General features: G+C 37.1%; 1 protein-coding gene across 2 annotated transcripts in view; it reads left to right on the top strand.

Annotated features, from left to right (window-relative positions):
- PRKDC (protein kinase, DNA-activated, catalytic subunit) overlaps positions 1-21,781 on the top strand; it is an 82,897-nt gene that overhangs the window by 1,865 nt on the left and 59,251 nt on the right. For both annotated transcript variants that reach the window (XM_071419185.1, XM_071419177.1), the window contains exons 5-26: positions 1,225-1,333; positions 2,325-2,437; positions 3,114-3,213; positions 3,756-3,811; positions 3,902-3,932; positions 4,933-5,090; positions 5,296-5,442; positions 7,515-7,679; positions 8,500-8,668; positions 9,718-9,767; positions 10,967-11,104; positions 11,408-11,557; positions 12,001-12,116; positions 12,786-12,945; positions 14,065-14,151; positions 14,512-14,631; positions 14,998-15,157; positions 15,602-15,708; positions 17,530-17,620; positions 18,880-19,043; positions 19,701-19,853; positions 21,061-21,168. In XM_071419185.1, the coding sequence (XP_071275286.1) occupies positions 1,225-1,333; positions 2,325-2,437; positions 3,114-3,213; positions 3,756-3,811; positions 3,902-3,932; positions 4,933-5,090; positions 5,296-5,442; positions 7,515-7,679; positions 8,500-8,668; positions 9,718-9,767; positions 10,967-11,104; positions 11,408-11,557; positions 12,001-12,116; positions 12,786-12,945; positions 14,065-14,151; positions 14,512-14,631; positions 14,998-15,157; positions 15,602-15,708; positions 17,530-17,620; positions 18,880-19,043; positions 19,701-19,853; positions 21,061-21,168 (2,652 nt within the window). The remainder of the gene's footprint in view (positions 1-1,224; positions 1,334-2,324; positions 2,438-3,113; positions 3,214-3,755; positions 3,812-3,901; positions 3,933-4,932; positions 5,091-5,295; positions 5,443-7,514; positions 7,680-8,499; positions 8,669-9,717; positions 9,768-10,966; positions 11,105-11,407; positions 11,558-12,000; positions 12,117-12,785; positions 12,946-14,064; positions 14,152-14,511; positions 14,632-14,997; positions 15,158-15,601; positions 15,709-17,529; positions 17,621-18,879; positions 19,044-19,700; positions 19,854-21,060; positions 21,169-21,781) is intronic.

The raw sequence follows: 21,781 nt of genomic DNA, 5'->3' as shown, positions 1-21,781 counted from the left end.
TGCAGAATAAGCTGAGTTGGAAGGGATCCACAAGGATCACTGAGTCCAACTCTGGTCCTGCACAGCACCATCCCCAAAAGTCACCCTACATGCCTGAGAGCATTGTACAAACGTTTCCAGAGCTGTTGTCAGGTGTGGTGCTATGACCACTTCCCTGGGGAGCCTGTTCCAGGGCCCAGCCACCCTTTGGGTGGAGAACTGTTTTCTGTTTTGGGTGGAGAACTGTTTTCTGTTATCCAACTTAAACTTCCCCTTTCACAGCTTCAGGCCATTCCCTTGGGTCCCGTCTCTGCTCACCAAAGAGAAGAGATCAGTGTCTGCCCCTCCTCTTCCTCTTGCTAGGAAGTTGTAGTCTGATGTAGCAAGGGAAGAGAGATAGCTAATGTTTAGATGTTTAAAAAAAGTGTTTAACAGATTGTCTTCAGTAATCTCTAGCATGTTGCTTAGATGTGGGCATATAATTCCTTCATTTGTTAGAGCAAGACACAATTATTTTGGGGGACAGTTGTCAATATCTATTTTGTTTTGGGGGACAGTTGTAGGTCTCTCTCTCTGTTTGCTGCGGTTATTTAAGGAGAAATTTTGCTGTTCAATTGCATTCTTGCTTTAAAATACTATGTATTATATATGCTATTGCAATATAAGATAAAATATTTGGAAAGTGTGGGGGAGGAGGACATTTTGCAGAAATTTAGTTGCTGTGTGAGACAGTAGTTCCTTTGAATGCATTTAGACCCTTCTTCTGTAAATGCTTTTGTGCCTACTTAAGTTTGTTTATGAGAAACAAAACTCCCTTCTGAGTTACTCTGAGTCAGTTCTGTGAGTTGGATTGGCTTTATACTAGCAGGGAGAGAAAGAGAGTATGATAAAAGCTGCTGCAGACTTGCTCAGCCTGTGCTCTAGTGGACTTTATATGTACATATGTATAAATCATACTGTGTATAGGTTTCATGTAGATCATGATGTATACATATGTAATATGTATACTATAAATTAAAGGTTGTATATTTTATATTTATGCATGTATAGGAAGGTAGTTTGTAGTTAAAATAGATTGCATGCCATTTCTCTTCTTTGGACAAGTGACCTTAGATCTTTTTCATAGAATAGCATGTTTGCTTACTTGAAGCTGAACTTACATGTATGAACTGTGTTCTTATTTAGATTGAGTAGTATTGGGGTATTGATCTAAAGGTTTTCCTTTTTTTTTTTAATCCATCTTAGTTGCTTCACAGTTTACAACGTTCCTGTCTGATGGAAGAAATGAAAGTTAGAGAGATATTTAATAAATTTTATGAAGAGCTTGCTGCAAAAAGTAGAATTCCTGACACAGGTATGCCTTAGTTTTTCTTTTGAAGTTTTTCTTTTCTCTGATTGTCCACCTATACTCAGCAGTAGTGAGGCTGCACCTCGAATCTTGTGTTCAGTTCTGGGCCCTTCAAGTGACAAGTGAAGTGACAGGATAAGAGGAAATCTCTTCAGGTTGCACCAGGGGAGATTTAGATTGGATATTAGGAACAATTGGAAAGGACTGTCAATCATTGGAACAGGCTTCCAGGGAAGTGGTGGAGTCACCATTGCTGAGTATGCATAGAAGATGTGTAGATGTGGCACCTGGGGACATGTTTCAGTGATGAGACCTGGCAGTGTTGGGTTAATGGTTGAACTTGATGATCTTAAAGGTCTGTTCCAACCTAAACAATTCTATGATTCTAAAGCTCTTTGTTATCTTATTCTAAGCCTGGGTAGTGTTGTCCTCAAAGCTGCAGTTTTAGTGGGATAGTTCCTGCATTGGTCACCTCTAATATAAGCTCATCAGTTCTCCCTTGCCTGATTGTATTATTTATGGCATATTAGCATGAGCTGCAGTTTGATCATTATGGCTAGATACTGCTGAAATCTTGGCTTTACAGGTCTCATAAAATTTGTGCCGGCCTAGAATCCTTCAGTCAGAATTCAAGCCTAGAAACTTCTGCTAGCTGTTGGCCTTAACAAGTGCTTCCTCAGTGTATGTGGCCTTTAAATTAAAGTTTTCCGAGCCCTGTTTAAAAATAGTAAATGTGTTTAACTTACTGATGTGAGAGGAGGATTCATCTCACATTGTAGGATATGGCTATATATATATGTGTGTGTGTGTGTGTGTGTGTGTGTGTGTGTGCATGTGTGCATATATATATAAAGATGCTTGCTTCACACTTTAATCAGCAATTATACTGTTAGGGATGGTCTTCTCATGGTTGCAAGTTAATAGGAATTGCACTGGAAATGTCAAAAGCAATTATTTCAGTAATTAAGACTTAATAATATTAAAAATTACTTTCTAGTATTGGAAAAGATTTATGAGCTTTTGGGAGTTTTGGGAGAAGTCCAGCCTAGTGACATGATTAACAACTCTGAAAAACTATTCCGAGCTTATTTGAGAGAGCTTAAAACACAGGTATGATTGGAATTTCTTTTCATTCTTTGGTTTTTTGCTTTGGTTTTCTTTTTTCATTGCTTTGTTTTCAGTGGGTTTTTTTTCCTTTGAAGTGTATAGCACTGGCTGTTGGAATACTACTGTGGCTAGTACAGTTTCTCAGGATCTAGCTGGACAATCATAAATTCTTCCTGAAAGACTGTTTAAGTTGTGTTCTCTAGCTCTGAGAAGCTTTCTAAGTGAAAATTCAAGGCCATCAATAACAGCAAATGAGCCAATTCACTGTGTGAAAAGATGGCATGTGATGATCGTTCCCCAAGAAGTGGTACCTTGTCATGCACTGGTAGTTTCTGATTTGTTCTGTACTGGCTGCAGAGTTCTTGCACATGAGGAGAAGATCAAATTTCTGCTGAACTTTCATATTTCTGAATTTTTAAGTACTTTCAAAACATTAGTGTATTTTATCTGAATTTTGGTATTGTTGGTCTTGGTGGAACATTTCCATGTTTTTCAAATGATCTGTCCTGCTTCCCTCCAAATGATGTGACACTTAGGAGTAAAGATGTTTCTTTGGAGTTGTTTCATAGAGTTGGGTTCTGATATAACTATTAAGTTGAAGTTATTTACCTACACTTCTAGGAGCTGGAAAACCTTGGTGTAAATTTATCTTAGCTTGAGGGTATTTTATTCTTTTCAGATGACATCTGCTACCAGGGGGCCCAAGCTACCTCTTGTAGCAGGATGTCTGAGGGGGCTGGTTGCACTCATGTACAACTTCACCAAGTCTGTGGATGAAGGTATGTTCTTTTTCTATGAGAAAGGCACTGATGCATTTTAGTACGGTTTTACAGACAGTTCTACATTTAATAATTACACAGCCAAAAAGTTGCACCATTTCTGTGTGTAAACTCAGAATTAAAATTTCCCTGTTAGTAGATGGTTTATGCAAAATACACACTCACACAGTCCTTGTAATCTGTCTTTGTGTGAAGTGGCTTCATCAGTGTTTTTCTATATGTAAATCTTTGAAGTGCTATTTTCTTACCACATGTTGGGCAGCTGTGAGAGCTACACTGAAGCTGGAATGCAGATTGTATGGAGATGTCTTTCTCTTAATAGTCTACTTAAACACAGATATTCAGAAAAATCAGCTAATATAGATGTACAATTTTTTTCAAATTGAGTATTTCAGGAAAAAAATGTCTCTGTCTCTTAAAATGAGATATATAAGGCTTTCCAGTATCACTGCCTCATACCAAGCATTGATAAAAATACCTTAGTCTTCACTTTGCCTACTGTATGTTAGTAGTGAAATACTCACTATTGGATTGTTTCACAGATCCACAGACTGCAAAGGAGATTTTTGATTTTGCAATGAAGGCAATCAACCCACAGGTAAATCTGCTATGAGTTAACTGTTCTGCATAAACAAATTAGCCCTGGTGAAGAGTAAATCAGAGTGACAAACCTTTTCTGGTATTACAGGTTGATCAGAAGCGATATGCAGTACCTCTAGGTAAGATGTAAACTATTTCTATTCATGCTGAGGTGGATACTGTCTTTTGTCTGGAATTGTTCATGCTTTACTGGTTGTGTTCAGATGTCTCTAGTCTTCAGTCTTCTAAGCTGGCCAGGGGGAAAGCTGCTGTACTTCAAATTGGAATATGGAGTTTAACAGGTATTTGGTTAAACCAGTCAAGGTCTAATCAGCTTATGAATAGCAGCATTATACTTGATGCCATTTGCCCCTCTGGAGTAGTACAAAACTGTGATGTGAGAAAGAAATGGTAAAAATAAGAGGAGTGTAGCTAATTAGGAGAAAAGAGGTGTGACAGTGGATTAAGTAAAAAAAAAAATAAGGAAAGAAATTTCACTGGAAGAAGGAGAAAAAGAATGGGGGGAAAAAAATTGGAAGATTAGAAATTGGCTGGTGAAATGTGAGTGGCTTATGCAGAAATTGCAAAAATGCAAGGTTTGAGTATTAGGCCTATGGTAATGCTGAGGGGTAAAACCCTCTTTAAAGGTAGTCTGTCCTCTCCCCAGTTAATTCAGTAAGGATCTTGAAATTTCATTTATGTTTATATTTTGAATAGTGAAATTACCTATAATCTGAATTTTTTATTTGTCTGCATCACAATTTGGCAGAGGAGGGGACTTTTGCATGTGTCCTGACAACAGAAACCAGATCCTTCTGAATTGTGCAATTTTTATTTATAACCCCTGAAGTCCCTTTCTTTTTCAATAGTAATGTAAATTACATCAGAACACAGCTATGTGTTCCATAATGGTGTACATTATAAAGAGGATTTTGGAAGGTTGTTTTTATGCTTAAGTTCTTAATGTTTAGGTACTGATACTGTAGAGTATCAGTAGAGACTAGAGGAATACATTTTATATCCTCTAGTCATGGTGGGTCTGCCTAGCTAAAGTCCTAATGTGGACTTTCACAGTCTGGGTTGGTTGTGTAAAATGTAATGTAAGTCTGGTTTTTAATGAGAATTGTTTTTAAATTGCAGCTGGGTTACAGTTGTTCAGCTGGCACTCTGCTCAGTTTGGAGCCTTGCTCCTGGACAACTATATGTCCCTCTATGAAGTGATGTGCAAATGGTGTGGCCACACGCACCAGGAGCTGAAGAAAGCCAGTTATTCTGCACTAGATTCATTCCTTAAGCAGGTGTGTAACTTCACTGGGATCTCCAAGTCTAAAGCAAAATTAAATTTCTTGAAATTGTGGGAATATTTAGTGCTTGGAAGTTCAATGCATCTATTTAATGAATAATGTAGTATATTATTTAGTGCTTTGTATTACAAGCAGAATATCTTCTAAGACTTACTGTCATTTTTTGTGAAATGCTGGAATGTTCATATCTGTTTTACAGATTTCTCTAATGGTGGCTAAGGATGCAGAGCTACACAAGAGCAAGTTGCAGTTCTTCATGGAGCAGTTCTATGGAACCATCAGGAGGATGGATTCAAGCAGCAAGGAGCTGTCCATCGCCATTCGCGGATATGGGCTTTTTGCATCAGTATGTGCAGAGGAGTTATTCTGCTCAAGGAGCTTGCTGAAAGCATTTAAATTCATGTACCATGCATTTTACAATTTTACACAGCTCTTTTAATAGGGAATGCTCCTGTTTCTGCACTAAGTGTTGGACTTAATTAATTACACTATAAAATACCTTTTGGATGAAAATTTTCCAGTGTATACTGAATCTAGCAGGAGCTCTTGCATCATTGAATTGTAGTTGTAGTTAGTTCCTGTGCACAACTTCTGAAGTGGAAAAACAGGAGCTTCATATACAGCTGTCACAAAACTTCAGGATGTGCTTAATTGCTTAGATACAGGCAATACCTTTTTATCTCTCTCTGTATTTAATGGTAGAATCCAGGCTTCACTCTGAAAGTAGTTCAGAGATTCTTAGAGAGCTCACTCAAACAGCTAAAAGGCACTGCAGACTGCAGGACAGTAGGAGGTGATTCCTGAAACAACCACAAAGTAAAATACAACAAGAAACAGCAAACAAAACCATGCTTACATACCAATGTAGATGGCAGGTATGTTTGTCAGGAAGCACCATTAGGAGCAACTTCCAGTTTCTGTCAGCAGTCAATTAAAATGGGAATATAACAATCAAATTCAATAAAGAAAGGGTGGTATTTATGTATTTGCAGCCTCTGTGCCTGATGGTGGTACTACAACTTTTATATAATACATTTTAGACTGGCTTTTGTTTGTCTCTCAAAGCAAAACTTAGGTTAAATGATCTCAAAGATTATTTAGAGAAGTTTAGGAATGGCAATAGAATAGCTGAATCCTCTTTTTGCTACCTTTTGAGTAGAGTGCATTTGTTTGTAGAATTTTCTATGTGCTTTGTTCAAACCTAGTCTTCCTCTTCTGTGATATGAGGTAGAAAGAAATTGAGTTCAAGGTATTGGTTCCAGAAAAAATTAAGTATTTCAGATAATTGAAAGAGCCCTATTAAAACATCTATTACGGAATGCAAGAACTTAAAATTGCATAATATAAATATAGATATAGGATAATACTGCAAATTTTAACAAATTTAATGCTCCAGTACCTATAAATATCTAATATGTTAAGATATATTAATACTGGTTACTGTGTTTAAGTTAAATCTTGGCCAAGCATCAGATATTGGGTTGTGAGGAAGAAGAGTCTTGGTGCTGCTGCAAGTTGTGACTGTAGCACTGAACTTGTGTTCATGCTTGGTTCCGTTTCAAGGCAGAATATTGCTTTAATTGATGAAATAATTTTAAAATATTACTTGAAGTTCTGCAAGTGATAAATGGGTAATCTTTATTTTGTGAGCATGTTTTTAGACAGACTTTAGGCTATCTTTAGACTTTAGACTTTCAACCTTTAAGCTAACAGCCATATTTCACTCTTACATAAATCAGTCCATTCTTTGCCATGGTCAGTTCCCTGCCACAGTTCTTGCCTTTGACCTGGTTCCTGTCCACAAGGATTTGTTTTTGACCTAGTTCATGCTGTGGTTTACAAATCATTCAATAGAAATTTGTAAGCTTTATTACAAACACTTTGTTACTCTCTGGGGTACTTTCCACTTGTTTAGGAATAGTCTTAATAGGTTCTGTTTGTACAGAACAGTAAAAGTTCAGAATTTGGACTGCTCAGTTAAGTGTTTAATAGTAGTAACCTGTCAGTGATAATCAATTAAGCTACATTAAGGTAAGCCACTTATTACTTTAAAAGTAGCTAATTCAAAATATAAGTGAATCTAAGCATCTATAATGCAATATTTAAGATATTTACAGCCAAATCCCATGCTTTTCACTCTGAATATGAAGTCATGTCACTGAAAGTTCAAGTACTTTCACAGTAAACTACACTGCATTTGAACTATTATTATACTCCATGTCAGGTATTGTGTTTCTTATGAATGTAGCAAGTACTTGAAGTTATTTTTTTCAGGTATATTGAGTTTTTGAAAAAAACTCAAATATTATTCTTTTTATGGTTCAGTGAAGACGTGGCTGGGTTTTAGTGCTACAGCATGCACTTACTTGCTCAGTTCAACAAAATTGTCAAACCAGGTTTTTATTTTCTCTCTGTAAGCCCTGTAAAGCTATACATCCTGAGGATGTGGACAACATGTACGTGGAGCTCCTTCAGCGTTGTAAGCAAATGTTCCTCACAGAAGCAGAAACAATCGATGACCATCTCTATCAGCTACCAAGTTTCCTCCAGTCCATTGCCAGTGTGATATTCCATATAGATAAAGTAAGCGGAGTATTTAAAGTACCACCCAATTCTTTTATGCAGTTGCAGATGTGTGAGGAGGTAATAGCTGTGAACCTACCTATGGTAAAAGGTGTTTATTTAACTGAATGTAATGACATCTAGCCCCTAGGGGATGGGAAGAATATCAGGAGAATGCTCTAATGGATTTTATTTGAATAAAGAAAATGCACTGAATATGCTAAATAAAATGCCACAGTGCATTGAAATGAAAACCATGGTAGGCAAATATGAATATGTTTTATTTATTTTATGTTCTTTATTTAGACATAGCCATAACCTTTTTGTGTTTATACCACTCTGCTGCTTTGCCTTTTGGTACTGATACTTAGCATGTTCTCTGAGACTGGTACTTTGATTCTGCTATGATGTTATGCTGTCTGTTTAAAGAGGGCTTTCTGGATCTTACCTGGAGCTGTGAAGTAAGATTGGGGCATACATTTTGTATTCACGTGGTTGTGGATAAACAGATAATAATGCTGTCATGGTTGTTTAATTAAATTGGTACTTTTCTGGTAAGCTTAAACCTATATTCACTGAAGCACTAATCTCTTCAGGAGCTACTTTCCATAATGTGGAAGCTTTCTTACTCTGTTTGTTTAGTTTTATTTGGGGAGGATTTTGTTGTTGTTGTTGTTTGTTTCTTTGTTTGGGGTTTTTGTATGTCTCAGATGAATCCACTTGCTAACTCTCTTCTTGTTCTCAGCAGATCATGATGCAAGTAAGCTCTTGTAACAAAGTAACATGCTGAAATAATTTCACATAATTTGCATAATGGTTGTTTTGTTTTTCTTTATTTTAGGTTCCTGAGGTATACACCCCAGTTCTTGAACATCTAGTTGTGCTGCAGATCAACAGCTTTCCACAGTACACTGAAAAAATGCAGCTGGTCTGTTGCAGATCTATAATAAAAGTGTTTCTGTCTCTCTCAGGAAAAGGTCCAGTTTTGTGGAGCTTTATTAGCACTGTGGGTAAGTCTATGATACTAACTTCATTGGAGTTTTTTAGGATCATGTGGGTTTTTTTTTCCTTTGGTTGCTTTTCTGTTTTCCCCATAAATTGCATAACTGATTCTATGAGAGAAATGTGGAATAGCCATTCAGGATCAAAAATGAAGCTTGTCTTCTTCTCTAATAATGGAGATTGAGTGTTTTCGTGGTGATATTTTTCAATATCCACTGTTAAATAACTTGAAGAATGCATTTAGCAATCATTTTGGGTAGCAAAGTGGGTATGATTTAGGGCAGGAGAATCACATGTCTTATCACATGTTTGTGATAAGACTTGCATTCCTGCTCTGAAGAATTATGAGAAGAAAGGGATCTCATAGGAAAGTGTACAAAAAATCTGTTCAGTATCCTTTCAGTTACCCCTAAAAATAGCACAGAAAATAGGGTGAGTGTTATCTCTAAAAATGCAATTTTTTTATGCTCTGGAACTCTTAAATAGTAAAATTCCAAACATGAAGTTAGGTATAGTTCTGTGAATGTAATACTGAATGTGTCAGCACTGGTAGCTGACAATTCTAGTAGTCTCAAGCTGACATTTCTTTTCAATGATTTTCAGAAATTATTTTTTTATTTCTTTCAACTGTTTATCGTGACTTTTCTCTGTTGCTGGGGCATTTTCATTGTTTCCCATGTTCTTGAGTTGGGAAGTGGTACAGCCAAGTACTATGTTGCTTTTAAATCTGCAAACGTAAATGGGGGCTGTTGCCTTTTCAATAAGGGCATTATGAGTGATGCCCTGGTTGTCATTCATAATCAGGAAAAAGTCAAAGCAGTATTGAGAAAAAGTAGTAAGAAGCAAATTCAGGATTGGTTGCCTGTGGAACATTCTAGAGTCAAGGCTCTGATCTGAGTTATTTTGTCCTTAAAGGAAAAAAATCGGTGTTCTTTTGCCTATCCCTTACCATGACAGAATATAGAAAAGTGATTTGTTTCATTGTTAATATTATGAGTGATATGAATGCCATGCTTTTTAAATCTATTCAGGCAGTTTTGGTTTTTGTTTGTTTCAGTGCATCAGGGATTAATCAGAATTTTCTCCAAGCCAATCACATTTTCGAAGGTAAAATGACTGTTTAAACATATTTATTTCATTTAGATTCCTAGAGCATACATTCCATTCCAGTTCTTGACAACCTAACCTAGTAAAGAAGGGAATGTCCAAAGAAGCAAAAATAGTACTATCCATTTTGTTATTACTCCATTAGTGTTATTAGTTATTGGCTCATTTGTTCTTAAGTCTCTCACCCCCGCCTCTGCTCAGCGCAGAGTAGATGTTCCTCTTGTGCTGGATGAAGAAAATGACAGGAAATAGACTTCTGTTTGGTCAGATTGTCTGTAATAAAGTAAGTTGTAATTAAAGTCATCCAGCTTTCTTCCAGGTTACATTTTAGACATTTTAAATGTTACTGAATGCTTGTGTTAAGCAATGATATTAAAGCTTTTTAATCCTGTGCAACAGAGTAACTATAGAATTTCTCAAATAACTGAACACTAGGAAAACAACCTTCGAGGTTTTTTGGGGTTTTTTTTTTGGAATGAGATGGTTGTTTTGTGCTCTTTTCAGATTGATGGAGAACACTAAACATTCCATGTTTCTACCTGCAGCAGTAATGTTACATTATATTGCATATATAGGTAGTATATTGCATATATCAGGGAGTTTCATTGGCAGTTGTACTGGGATTTGACTGAGATGGAGTTAATTTTTCCCGCAGCAGCCCTCATGGAGCTGTGCTTGTATTTGTAAGTGGAGATGTGTTGATAACACACTAGCATTTTGGCTACTGCTGAGCAGCACTAGCACGGCATCAAGGTGGCTCTCCAACATTTTCCCCTTACCAGAAGACTGGGGGGACAAGATCTTGGGAGGGGACAGAGCCAGGCCAGCTGACCCAAACTGACCAAAGGGATATTCCATGCCATATGGTGACTGCTCAGCAAGAAAAGCTGGCAGAAAGGAGGAGGTGGGTGGCACTGATTAGAGCGTTTCTCTTCTGGAGCTTCTGCTCCATGTACCAAAACCCTACTTCCAAGGAAGTGACTGGACATTGCCTGCTGATAGGAAGTAGAGAATAAATCTTTTGTCATCCTTTGCTACTAAACTGCTTTTATCTTGACCCGTGAGTTTTTTTCCATCTTATATTCCCCTTCCCAGTCCTGGTGAGGAGGAGAGTGGTAGAATGCCCTGGTGGGTATCTGCCATGCACCCAGGGTCAAACCACCAGAGTAATGTGTCTGACAAACATTGTGTCCCTTCAGGATTTTTCTGTAAAAGAGACTTCTGGAACAGAAGAAGCCTTTGAAGCTGGAGAGGTTGCAACACCAAGATCAAAAGTACCAACTTATAAGGACTATCTGTACCTCTTTAGAAGTCTACTGAGCTGTGACACAATGAAGGTAAAGCATAGTTAACATGGAAATACAAAATGAAATGGAAAATGAAACACGATCCTGAGTCTTGTCATATAGCTGCTTTTCTAACTTCAGACTTTTTCCAAATGTCATGCTCTAGAAGGGTTGTTTTCTGGTTTTAGTTGGATTTTATGGCTGATAAATTAATTAAAAAAGGGATTAATTTATGCTTTCATAGCTGAGAAACATCTAAAACTGGATTCTCAGGATCATGTAGATGTTAGTTTGTAAGTTAAAGAAATAATTTTCATTTGTGTTTTGAAATATAAACATTTTTGTCCTGCAAAGGAATGTGTTTTTGAAGATGCAAACTTCCTTACTGAAAAGGCACAACTGCAATCCCTAAGTCGTGTCCTGTATGATGAACTTATAAAATCTGTTTTGAAGATCATTGAGAAATTGGACCTGACTGTTCAGAAACTGGATATTAGTGAACAGGTGAGACCTGAGGACCTATCCATTAACTCCTGCTGTTGTAAGGGAACCAAAATCATATCCCTTGTTTTGTTTTCATTGTGCCTAGTGTCTTGAAGTGACATTTATGCTAGATAAAATGTTTTTCTTAATATCTCTGAATGTTGCATTGCAGTGTTAGGAGATGGAAACATCAGAATCAATAGAAGTTCACATCTGTTCACCTGTTACTTTACACTTTCTACTCTGGAATCTACTGTTTTTCATTTTTCGACTGGCTTTCTACTTAGAAGCAGGCATCTCTTATTGTTCCTTTCAATGACTGATGTGTCAACTGTTAGTCCTTCATCTCTCAGAGTACCTAGTAACAGCTAGAAAAAGACAGACTGTTAATGTGGCAAAAAAAATGTGTAAAGGCTTTCTGTGTTGTCACAGATCTAGTGTTCTTTCTTCACATTTGTTTTCAGGATGGAAATGCAGATGACAGTGCTTTGGTTGGGCCTTCTTCTGACCCTGCTTCAAACCTTCAGCCAACGAAGCCAATAGATTTTATTGCCTTTATAAATCTAGTGGAATTCTGCAGGTATTTATATGTTTTTATGTAATTTGAAAGTTACAAAGTATTTGGAAGAAGTTTGAGGTGAAATGTGTTTAAGATGCTTGTTTCTGAGTTAGTTTGATAGATCATATTTCAAAATGCACAAGATGATTAGGAGGGAGACAGGAAGGGTTTTTCAGACACCTGAGCCATAGGTAAACACATAAAAGATCATCAGCTCAGGTTTTTTAAAAGAATACAAGAGACATCCATTAGCATTCACTTTCATTATTTGGGTGTAGTTGTCATTCATTATATGTTATAACTTCTAGTATTATCCTGACCATGTATCCTAAATACTTCAGAGACCAGAGATGCAGTCTTCACAGACCAGTCAGGGGCATTATGTGGAAGGTACAGCATTAGTTGCCTGTGGATATCCAGTAATGGAATGTGATATATGAGGATGTGTGTTTGTATAAATTCAATAATGAGATATAATAAATAATAAATGGCTTTGCCCTCTAAAACAAAATTAAAATCTTCTTGTGCTTGACTCAGAATGCAGCATGCATTTATTCTCTGTCTGTCTGATGCTTTGTTACAGCAATATTTCTTTCTTGTACTGAGATGAAAGTTTTTTTAAAATAAAATATGGTATTTGATTACTTTTTTCCTTTTTTTCCTCCTGTGTTTTCTGTGAATTGGTTTTAGAGAGTTACTGCCAGAGAAACATGTGGAATACTTTCACCCTTGGGTATATTCTTTTGGTTATGAGCTTATTGTACATTCAACAAGACTACCTCTTATTAGTGGATTCTACAAGCTGCTCTCAGTTACAATGAAAATTGCCAAGAGGATAAAATACTTTGAGGTGAGATCTTTTATCCAATGGAGGGGTAACATGTGCCATTCTTAATGTGTAGTATTTTATTCCCTATGGAAGATAGTTCATTGAAACTGTTACTGGGTTGTTTCAAATGTTTATAGCTTCCTGTGCCTCCAGAATTGGAAGCACATTAATAGTCAAAATTTAGACTAGAAGCCCAGCTTCTAGAGACACCATCCATGTGTAATCACAGAATCTCCAAATTGTTAGGGTTGGAAGGGACCTCTGGAATTCATCCAGTTCAACCTCTCTGCCAAGGTAGTGTCTCCTAGAGCAGGTGGCACAGACCTCATCAGGGTGGCTTTGGAATGTCTTAGAGAGGGAGAGGCCATGACCTCCCTGAGCAGCCTGTTCCAAAATCCTGAGCTGGGTGAACAGAGAGATGGGAGGTACCTTTGCAGTGCAGGTGGTATAAAAGATAATTTGGATAGAAACAATCTAACCAGAACGGTAGAGTCATGTATGGGTTAATGACTCAACTTCTGGAGTGTATTCCTGCTCTGATTTCCACAGGGAATATGATGTCCCAGTGGTAGGTGCAGTAGCTGTGGTTTGGAAGCTATTGGACTAAAACATGTGGGTGTGTAGCCCAACACAGAGCCCAGAGCTGTCCCTGCCACTGCTGCTGATGGCACCAATGAAGCACATTTGGGAACTCATTGGTGTAGATGCTTGTACTGTGGACACTGTTGTGAATTGTTTTCTTGTTACATCATCATTCTTGCCACCAGGACATCCACTGTTAGGGAAGTTTGGGTTTTTATGATTTGTTGTATGAGCAGAGAAAATTGAACCATTGAAAAGCTGCTTTGCAGACATACATTTCTTGTTTATTTGCTTAATATTTAATATATTCCAAAAAGCTGACCCTCAGCGAACCATATTAATGTTAATTTCTAACCTCTGAAAGATCAAATATATTTCAGATATATTTCAAGTTTTCTAACCTCTGAAAGATCAAATATATTTCAGATATATTTCAAATTTTCACTGACACCAGTTTTGTATTGGACAGTATGATGTATGTATTCTGAGTTGAACTTGTGGTTCATATATGTACTATGTGCTTTTTAAGGGTATTGACTTGTGGTTTCTGTTTGGTAGGGTGTCAGCCCCAGGAGCCTCAGAAGGTGTCCTGAAGACCCAGAAAAGAGCTCTTGCTTTGCACTGTTTGTAAAGTTTGGAAAAGAGGTAAGGAGTGTTGCTCCCTAACTTTCTTAAGCTGAATAAAACATATGTGATTCAATTAAAATTTTATCTTTTGAGAAATCTTACATACACAGTAGAGGTATTCTTGCTTTTTGAGCTGTTCAAGATAGTGAGGTTTTAAGATCCTTTCTGGTCAGTTTTTTCAATGTCAGAAGAGGTGTATTGGTCACCAGTTCATATACAATAGAGAAATAACAGTATAAATACTTCTGGTAACTGTCTGCAGGTGAATGAGATTCCAATATTGGTTTGGGCTTGTTTATTTTACATGGGTATTGATACAATTAAGTCAAGATTTCAAAATGTTTATGTTTGTTCTTGATCTATTTATCTCCATTTTAGGTTGCAGCAAAAATGAAGCAGTATAAAGATGAATTGTTGGCATCTTGTCTGATTTTTTTGCTGTCTTTACCACATGACATCATCATGCTTGATATCAAAGCATATATTCCTGCACTGCAGGTGAGTCAAAGTGATGTACAGCTAACACTTTTTTCCCCTAAGATACATACAAACATTCTGTAGAAAAGTCAGTATTAACATAACTATTAAGCTCTCTATGGTCTTCAGTGAGATAGAATGCAAACTACTTGAATCTTTGGATAAAAAGTAAATTGTTGGAATTTGCTTTTGCATTAAGCAGAATCTCTTATTGCCTGTGTTGAAATACAAAAATATCTCCTGTCCTGATCTTGAGTGAGATGCTAAACAGAAAAAGTTGCTGGAAAGGGAGATGTACACTAAATGCTTTTAAATTTGTCTCTTTTACCATTAAGTAACACTAGTGAATAAATGTGAAAGGCTGATAGTTTTGTATTTGACATTTAGAATGCATTTAAGCTGGGCCTTAGCTGTACCCCAATGGCTGATCTGGGCCTGGATGCTTTGGAAGACTGGTCAGCTCACATCCCTAGACACATGATGCAGCCCTATTACAAGGATGTCCTGCCTCTTCTTGATGGTTATTTGAAAAGCTCTACATCTACAGGTACATACATGCAAAAAATTGCTAGTCTTAAGGAAGAGGAAAATTATTTTTTTTATAAAGATGTGGACATGCCATACTTTTTATTTATATTGTACACTTTCTGTGTTTGGAACAACATAACTTCCCTTACACCCCAAAATGCACTTTTTTCTTAAAATAGGATTTACTTGCTTTGGCTGAACAATCAGTAATTGTTGCCATTTTATTTATTGTTTCTGTATGATATGTCCTTTTTTTGCTTAAATTAGCTTAGTTTTACTAAGAGAAAGTTATTTATTATTTTCCTCAATAAAGATCTTAAGTGAAAGAATAATTGTCACATTTTAAAAATAAAAATGGGCAAAATAAGAGTGTTTTTGTTTTTTTTAAACGAAACTACAAGTAGGTGCATGAGATGCTGGTACAATCAACTGGTGTTGATATGCTGGTTTTTTTGTTCATCAGTTGAATCCCAGAATAACTGGGAAGTAAGGAAACTTTCTCAAGCAGCCCAGAAAGGACGTACTAAAGTTGTGATACAGCGTATAAGAAAAGCAAAGACATTGTCAGTGGTAAGAACCCTCTTTCTTTTTAAGAGTTAAATGTTAATCCTTTCTTCCCACTGCTTCTTTTCCTTTCTTGCATGCATACTTTTTTTTGCTTTTTTTAATGCGGGCTAGTTCTACCTGAGATGAGTTTAATGAATTCCATTCTTCAGTGTGGCTTGACAAGCTGTTACATCAGCACAGCTGGAAAGATGTCATATTCTAGGGTGAGGATGGGAATTAAGCAGGGAAGGGAGACTGAAGAAATCCTGTAAGTCAGTATCACTGCTAGACTGATACATTATGGCAACAAAAATTTGACTCCCAACACCCAAAATCAGTCCCAGCTTAGCAGCTTTGTAGTAGGCAATACAGTTTTGTGAATGTTTAAGCATTTGGGGGATTTTTAATTGTCTTGTGGATAGGCTTACAGTCTTTAGAGGCCAATATGTATTACTTTGTCCAGTGGCCTCTCAAATGTAAGTGTAGTTTTATTGTATATTCTACTACACAAACTAACTTGAAATAAACCTCTTTTTAGATGTGACATTACTCCTATATACAGAACTCTTTCCAGCCTGGTTGTCTTTAAACATGATACTCCTGGAGTGAGTCCAGTGGAGAGCTACAAAGATGATTAGAGTACTGTAGCATCTCTTATGAGGAAAGGCTAAGGGGTTACAGCCTATTTAACCTGGAGAAGTGAAGACTGGGAGGAGACCTCATCAATGTCTATCAGTATCTGAAGGGAGGGTGTCAGGAGGATGGAGCCAGGCTCTTCTCGGTGCCAAGCAATAGGACAAGAGGCAATGGGCAGAAACTAAGGCACAGGAAGTTACATCTAATATGAGGAAGAACTTCTTTAGTGTGCACTGACCGAGCACTGGGACAGATTTCTCAGAGAAATTGCAGAGTCACTCTCACTGGAGATATTGCAGAACTGTCTGGATGCAATGCTGTGCCTGTGCTCTAGGATGACCCTGCTTGAGAAGGGAGTTGACCTGCAGCAGCCCCTTCCAACCTTGGTCATTCTGTGATTCTGTGAAACAAAATTAGTTAATTTTGTATCCCATACAGGCTGCTTCTGAAAATCAGTTTCCTGAGAGAGGCACTGTTGATTCTGGAGAAAGGAGGCTCAGGGGAGACTTTATTGCTCTTCACAACTGAAAGGAGCTTGTAGCCAGGTGGGGGTTGGTCTCCCAGGTAACAAGTGACAGGACAAGAGGAAATGGTCTCAGATTGTGCCAGAGGAGGTTTAGATTGGATATTTGGAAAAATATCTTCATTAAAGAGGTTGTTAAGCATTGGAGCAGGCTACACAGGTAAGTGGTACAATCACCATCCCTGAAGTGTTCAAAAGCATATGGGTGTGGCACTTGAGGACATGGTTTAGTGATGAGTTTGGCAGTGCTGGGTTAATGGTTGGACTTGATGACTTCAGAAGTCTTTTCTAATCACAATGATCCTGTGATTCTATGTAGGTACAGGATCTAAGCTTTAAGTTCTGGAATTAAAGCAAATGAAAAGAACAATTTTTGCTTCAGATTTGTCTCTGCACTGTTATGTCATTCTGTAGGTATGTTACCTGTGGTAATAAAATTTTACTTGAGAAATGGTAATTGAAAGCTCACACAGTGGAATGAAAATGCTTTCCAGTCTTGGCCTCTTCTGTTTACTAAACCAAAGCTCTTCCCTTGTTTGATGCAATTCTTCTCCTCATGGTTCCATTTCACCTTCTTCATCTGTATTTAATAAGAGCCATAAGACCTTCATTTACTCTGTAAACCAAATGACTTCTCTATAGAAGTAACTGTTCTTTCACTAATATTAACTTGTTGAATTATTTAGGATAATAGTCCCTCCTTGGAAGCAGTAAGGACTAGAGTAGCACGCCTTCTTGGATCTTTGGGAGGGCAGATTAACCACAACTTAATTACAGGTGAGTATCCTGTCAAAAATATTTATATGCCTCTGCTGTCTCTTTTGAAAGTAGATTTTATTAAGGCCTCAACATCACTTTCATATACCTGGTTTTTGTTGCTTTCGTTTAAGCAAAATTACTTTTGTTCAGTTCTGGAGTTCAGTAGAGCAAAATATTCACCAATTTAATATGGTGTGGGGAAAGTGATTAGGAAACTACAGGTGAAAGTAAAAAAACTATGCATCTGAGTATATGGTTTTATTTACTCTACCCTTCATCCTCTGGCTGCAAAGCCATTATAAAACTTGGCTCCAATTTGTAGCTCCTTAGTACTTATTTCTACCTCTACTACAGTTCTCAGTATTTAAGAGCTGCAGTCATGAATTGTGTAAACCTCAGCAAGCTTACTTTTTCATTTGTGAGTTTAAGGTACATCATGCCTTTAGTATGTGTGAGTACTAGAGTTCCATTTGGGTGCTCCTCAAAAAAATGACATGTTCTCCCTTTCTCTGTCCAGTCCATGAACAAGCTTTATAATTTACATATTAAATATCATATAGTCTAATAAAAATGGAAACCATAGTGTAAGCACCTGCCCATGAGATTCAAGGGATGAATCAGCACAAAATTTAGTTAATCTAAAAATTAATGTAGTGTTATGCATTTTTTCCCTTTCTTTGCATGCTTATGTTTGTTTTTTCTGCCTTTACAATCAATTTTCTTTCTGCCAAGTACTTCTCTGTTAGTTACTCAAAAATAATGGGGGAAAGTAGCCTTATTCTCTAAAAATTAAATACAAAATGTGGTCAGATTTTGTTAAATATGATTTTAATATGGGAATATAGGGAGAGAAGGGAGTAAGTGCACTAGTTTTCTTTGGAGGAGATAGCTATAAATGGCTATAAATGTAGCCATTTTCTGTGCAATTGCAGGAGTCAGTATTTGGATCTTCTTGTCTGATTGACTTTCAAGAATTTCCTGTAACATTAGAAGAAAAATGCTTTACATTGGATGTCTTACAGAAGTATTTTAAATCAAGCGTGATTTGATGTCTTCTGGATTTATTTGTCTCCAAACTTAACCTATATTGGTACAGGAGACTGCTGTAACTGTCACCTGAAACGTTGGCTACATTTTTTTCAGTAGTTTCTAAAGCATTAACATTGCATGGCAATCTAACTGAAGTTGGAAGGTTACAGATTTTTTTGACTGAACTAAGTAAATACTTGCTTTATGTATATTGTATTAAGCTTGTTTTCATCTTTCAAATGCATCAGCTACCTCTGCAGAAGAGATGATGAAGAAATGTGTATCCTGGGACACTGAGAAGCGCCTGAGCTTTGCTGTACCGTTCGCAGATATGAAGCCTGTCATCTACTTGGACTTATTTTTGCCTCATGTGACTGAGCTGGCTCTTTCTGCAAGTGACAGGCAAACAAAAGTATTGCTTTTTTTCTACATCTTGTGTTATGCTAGCTGATAAAATCGCATGAAATAATGTCTTCCTTGTTACTACAGACCTGTTTTAATTAATTCATAGGTAGCAGTGTGCTTCTTTGGTGCCTTTTCATGATTACACTATTCTAAGTGTTTAGAAGCTAAAGAGCAGAAGTTGTGTAAGCTCTGTCAGACAGCATTGTGCTTGATTTAACATAAAAATGAATATTTTAAACTAGTGGATCTTTTTAAACTAGTGTTGTTTGACCTCCTTCTCATGCCCAGCCTATGAACTTGTGGGCTCAGTCCAGCAGAACACTTGAACAAATATTTTGGTGCTGTGCTGGATTGGGATGTTGATACCCAAAGAGTCCAGACTGGAAGTATCCTTGAAAACACTATGGGTGACTTTTCTTAGAGTGATCTTTTTCCAGCTGATATGTGACTGCCCATGACAGAGACTAAAACATTAGGAAAAACACCAGTTAGTAGGTGTGTCAATTACTTCCATGGTAATTCATGATCTGTTCCTAGATGGTGATTTACCATAGGTATGATTTCTCAAGTACCCCCTTTCATGTGACTCATTCTCTCCTGCCCACAATTTTGTCTTCTCTGTGAAAGTAATGGATGCATTACCAAAGGGATTTTTAAATTTCAGGTTGCAGCATGTGAGCTGCTACATGGCATAGTCACATATATGTTGGGGAAAGCCTCTCAGATGCCAGAAGGATGTCAGGGTCCCCCACCTATGTACCATCTACACAAGCGAGTATTTCCAGTGCTGCTTCGTCTTGCTTGTGACATAGACCAGGTAAGCAAATTCATCTATACAAATTTTAGCTTGTTCAAGTACCTTTGAATGTGGGAATTAATAGTTTGATTTAGATGTTTTCCTAACATGTTGGGTTTTTTTCCCCCAAATGAAGAGTATTTTGTAGGCTGAAATTCTATTCTAGGGATGGATCCATCTGGACTTTGTGAGTGGGTTTGAAACCTTTTCAAATACTCATTTTAAATACCTCTGTAATGTAGTCTAGTTCAGAGTAGCTCAGAGAAGTGTACAAGAGAGATTCAGGTTTCATGGTTCACTCAGGGAGTTTGTGGCGGTAACCCTCTTTATCACCACATTTAATTTCTGTTGTCTTTCAGTAAGAAGTTAATTGGAGGTGAAGTTGATTGTTTTAATATTGAGTGTGTGCAAAGCTACACTCATAGGAAAGGCATTTAGGAGAGAATTTGTAGCTGCCTCTTTGATACTTACAGATGACATATTTCATTCAAACATTTGAACTTGATATTTCTCCTCCTTTGCACAAAACAGAACAGACACATAGGTTCATCTCCACAGAAATTACAGGTTTTTGTGCCTTTTGAGACTGTTGCTTGGACCCTGGCATCTGTATCTACTTTGAGATCAAAGGGATTTTGTGTTCTTTTAAAATAGACAGCAATCTGTGTTACCAGTTCAGGTGATACCTCTTTTGCTGGTGTGTGGCTGAACAGAAACCATAGGTAAATGATGTCTGGATTGGTACAAGGCACAGGCACTGCAGTTGAAGCATGTGTATGCATAAATAAGTGTGTTTAGTGTTTCTTCCCTTCATGCATGACATGTATGTTTCTTCCCTTCATGTATGACAATAATCAATCAGATTGATTTACTGGTAGAATTGTTGAAATCTGGGAAGTTAGATTAATGTTAAAAATAGACTTTTAGATCTAAATATGGATTAAGAAACAAACATCCCTGTTTCCCTGATTGTATATTAGCACATGAGTCTGGCATGCCATGTTCTTTGTCTCAAAGGATATTACTGAAAGTAAGCTTGGAGGTCATGGAGACTGGCTGAATAAAAAGCATCTAACCCATTTTAATTGTCTTGGATTTTTTGATCCTTGATATAGGAATGTAATATGAAATTAGTTATTCATTTTGTAGACCCCTTTTCAAAGTACAGGTTTTTAATCTTACATATTAATAGCAAAGTAGCATAGATATTAATGTTTGCTGTTTTCAGGTAGCACGACAGTTGTATGAGCCTTTGGTCATGCAACTCATTCACTGGTTTACCAACAACAAAAAATTTGAGAGTCAAGATACAGTGGCATTCCTGGAAGCTATCCTGGTAGGTCATAAGTCTTTCCTCTCTTTTCTCTGTGCCATATGACTTTATTTTTAACTAGCATCATTTTACTGCTGAAGCAACCATGAACACATGAACAGATAGAATGACCCCTTAACTATTCGAAAGAAAGAAAATGGTTGGTTTATTTATTTATTTTCTAGTAGCCATTTAATATTTCTTAACTGAGATTTGGATGATGAATTTCTCTTTCTTTGGCATTCCCAAAATGAGGTATATCATCTTCAGATAAATGAAACACTCTTTATCATCAGTATGAGTTAGGAACAACTGAAGCCCATTCACCATTCATCCCCTGAATGCCTTTGTTGTGTCCTTAATTTTTCTCTAAGTATCTTTTCCTTCACCAGGTGCAAAAATTTTGCATTTAAAACTAGCATTTGCACTGAACAAAAGTGTTTGGAGGCAAGGTAGGTCAAGAGGATTGGAGTACTTTTTTTTGATAAAAATCAGTGGTGTCCCACCACTTCTTACACAGAGGAAGCCCACTCATCAGAAAATGAAGTGACTTAGACAAGATTCCTACACTGATGGCTGAGAGAGGAATAGAAATCCAGATCTTTGAGCTGTAATTCAGCACTGTGAGGGCTGAAAG

The sequence above is a fragment of the Agelaius tricolor genome, unplaced genomic scaffold (genome assembly GCF_023055355.1).
Source record: "Agelaius tricolor isolate 1412-34295 unplaced genomic scaffold, bAgeTri1.0.p SCAF_2, whole genome shotgun sequence".
Taxonomy (NCBI): domain Eukaryota; kingdom Metazoa; phylum Chordata; class Aves; order Passeriformes; family Icteridae; genus Agelaius; species Agelaius tricolor.
This window is presented reverse-complemented; position numbering and strand designations above follow the sequence as displayed.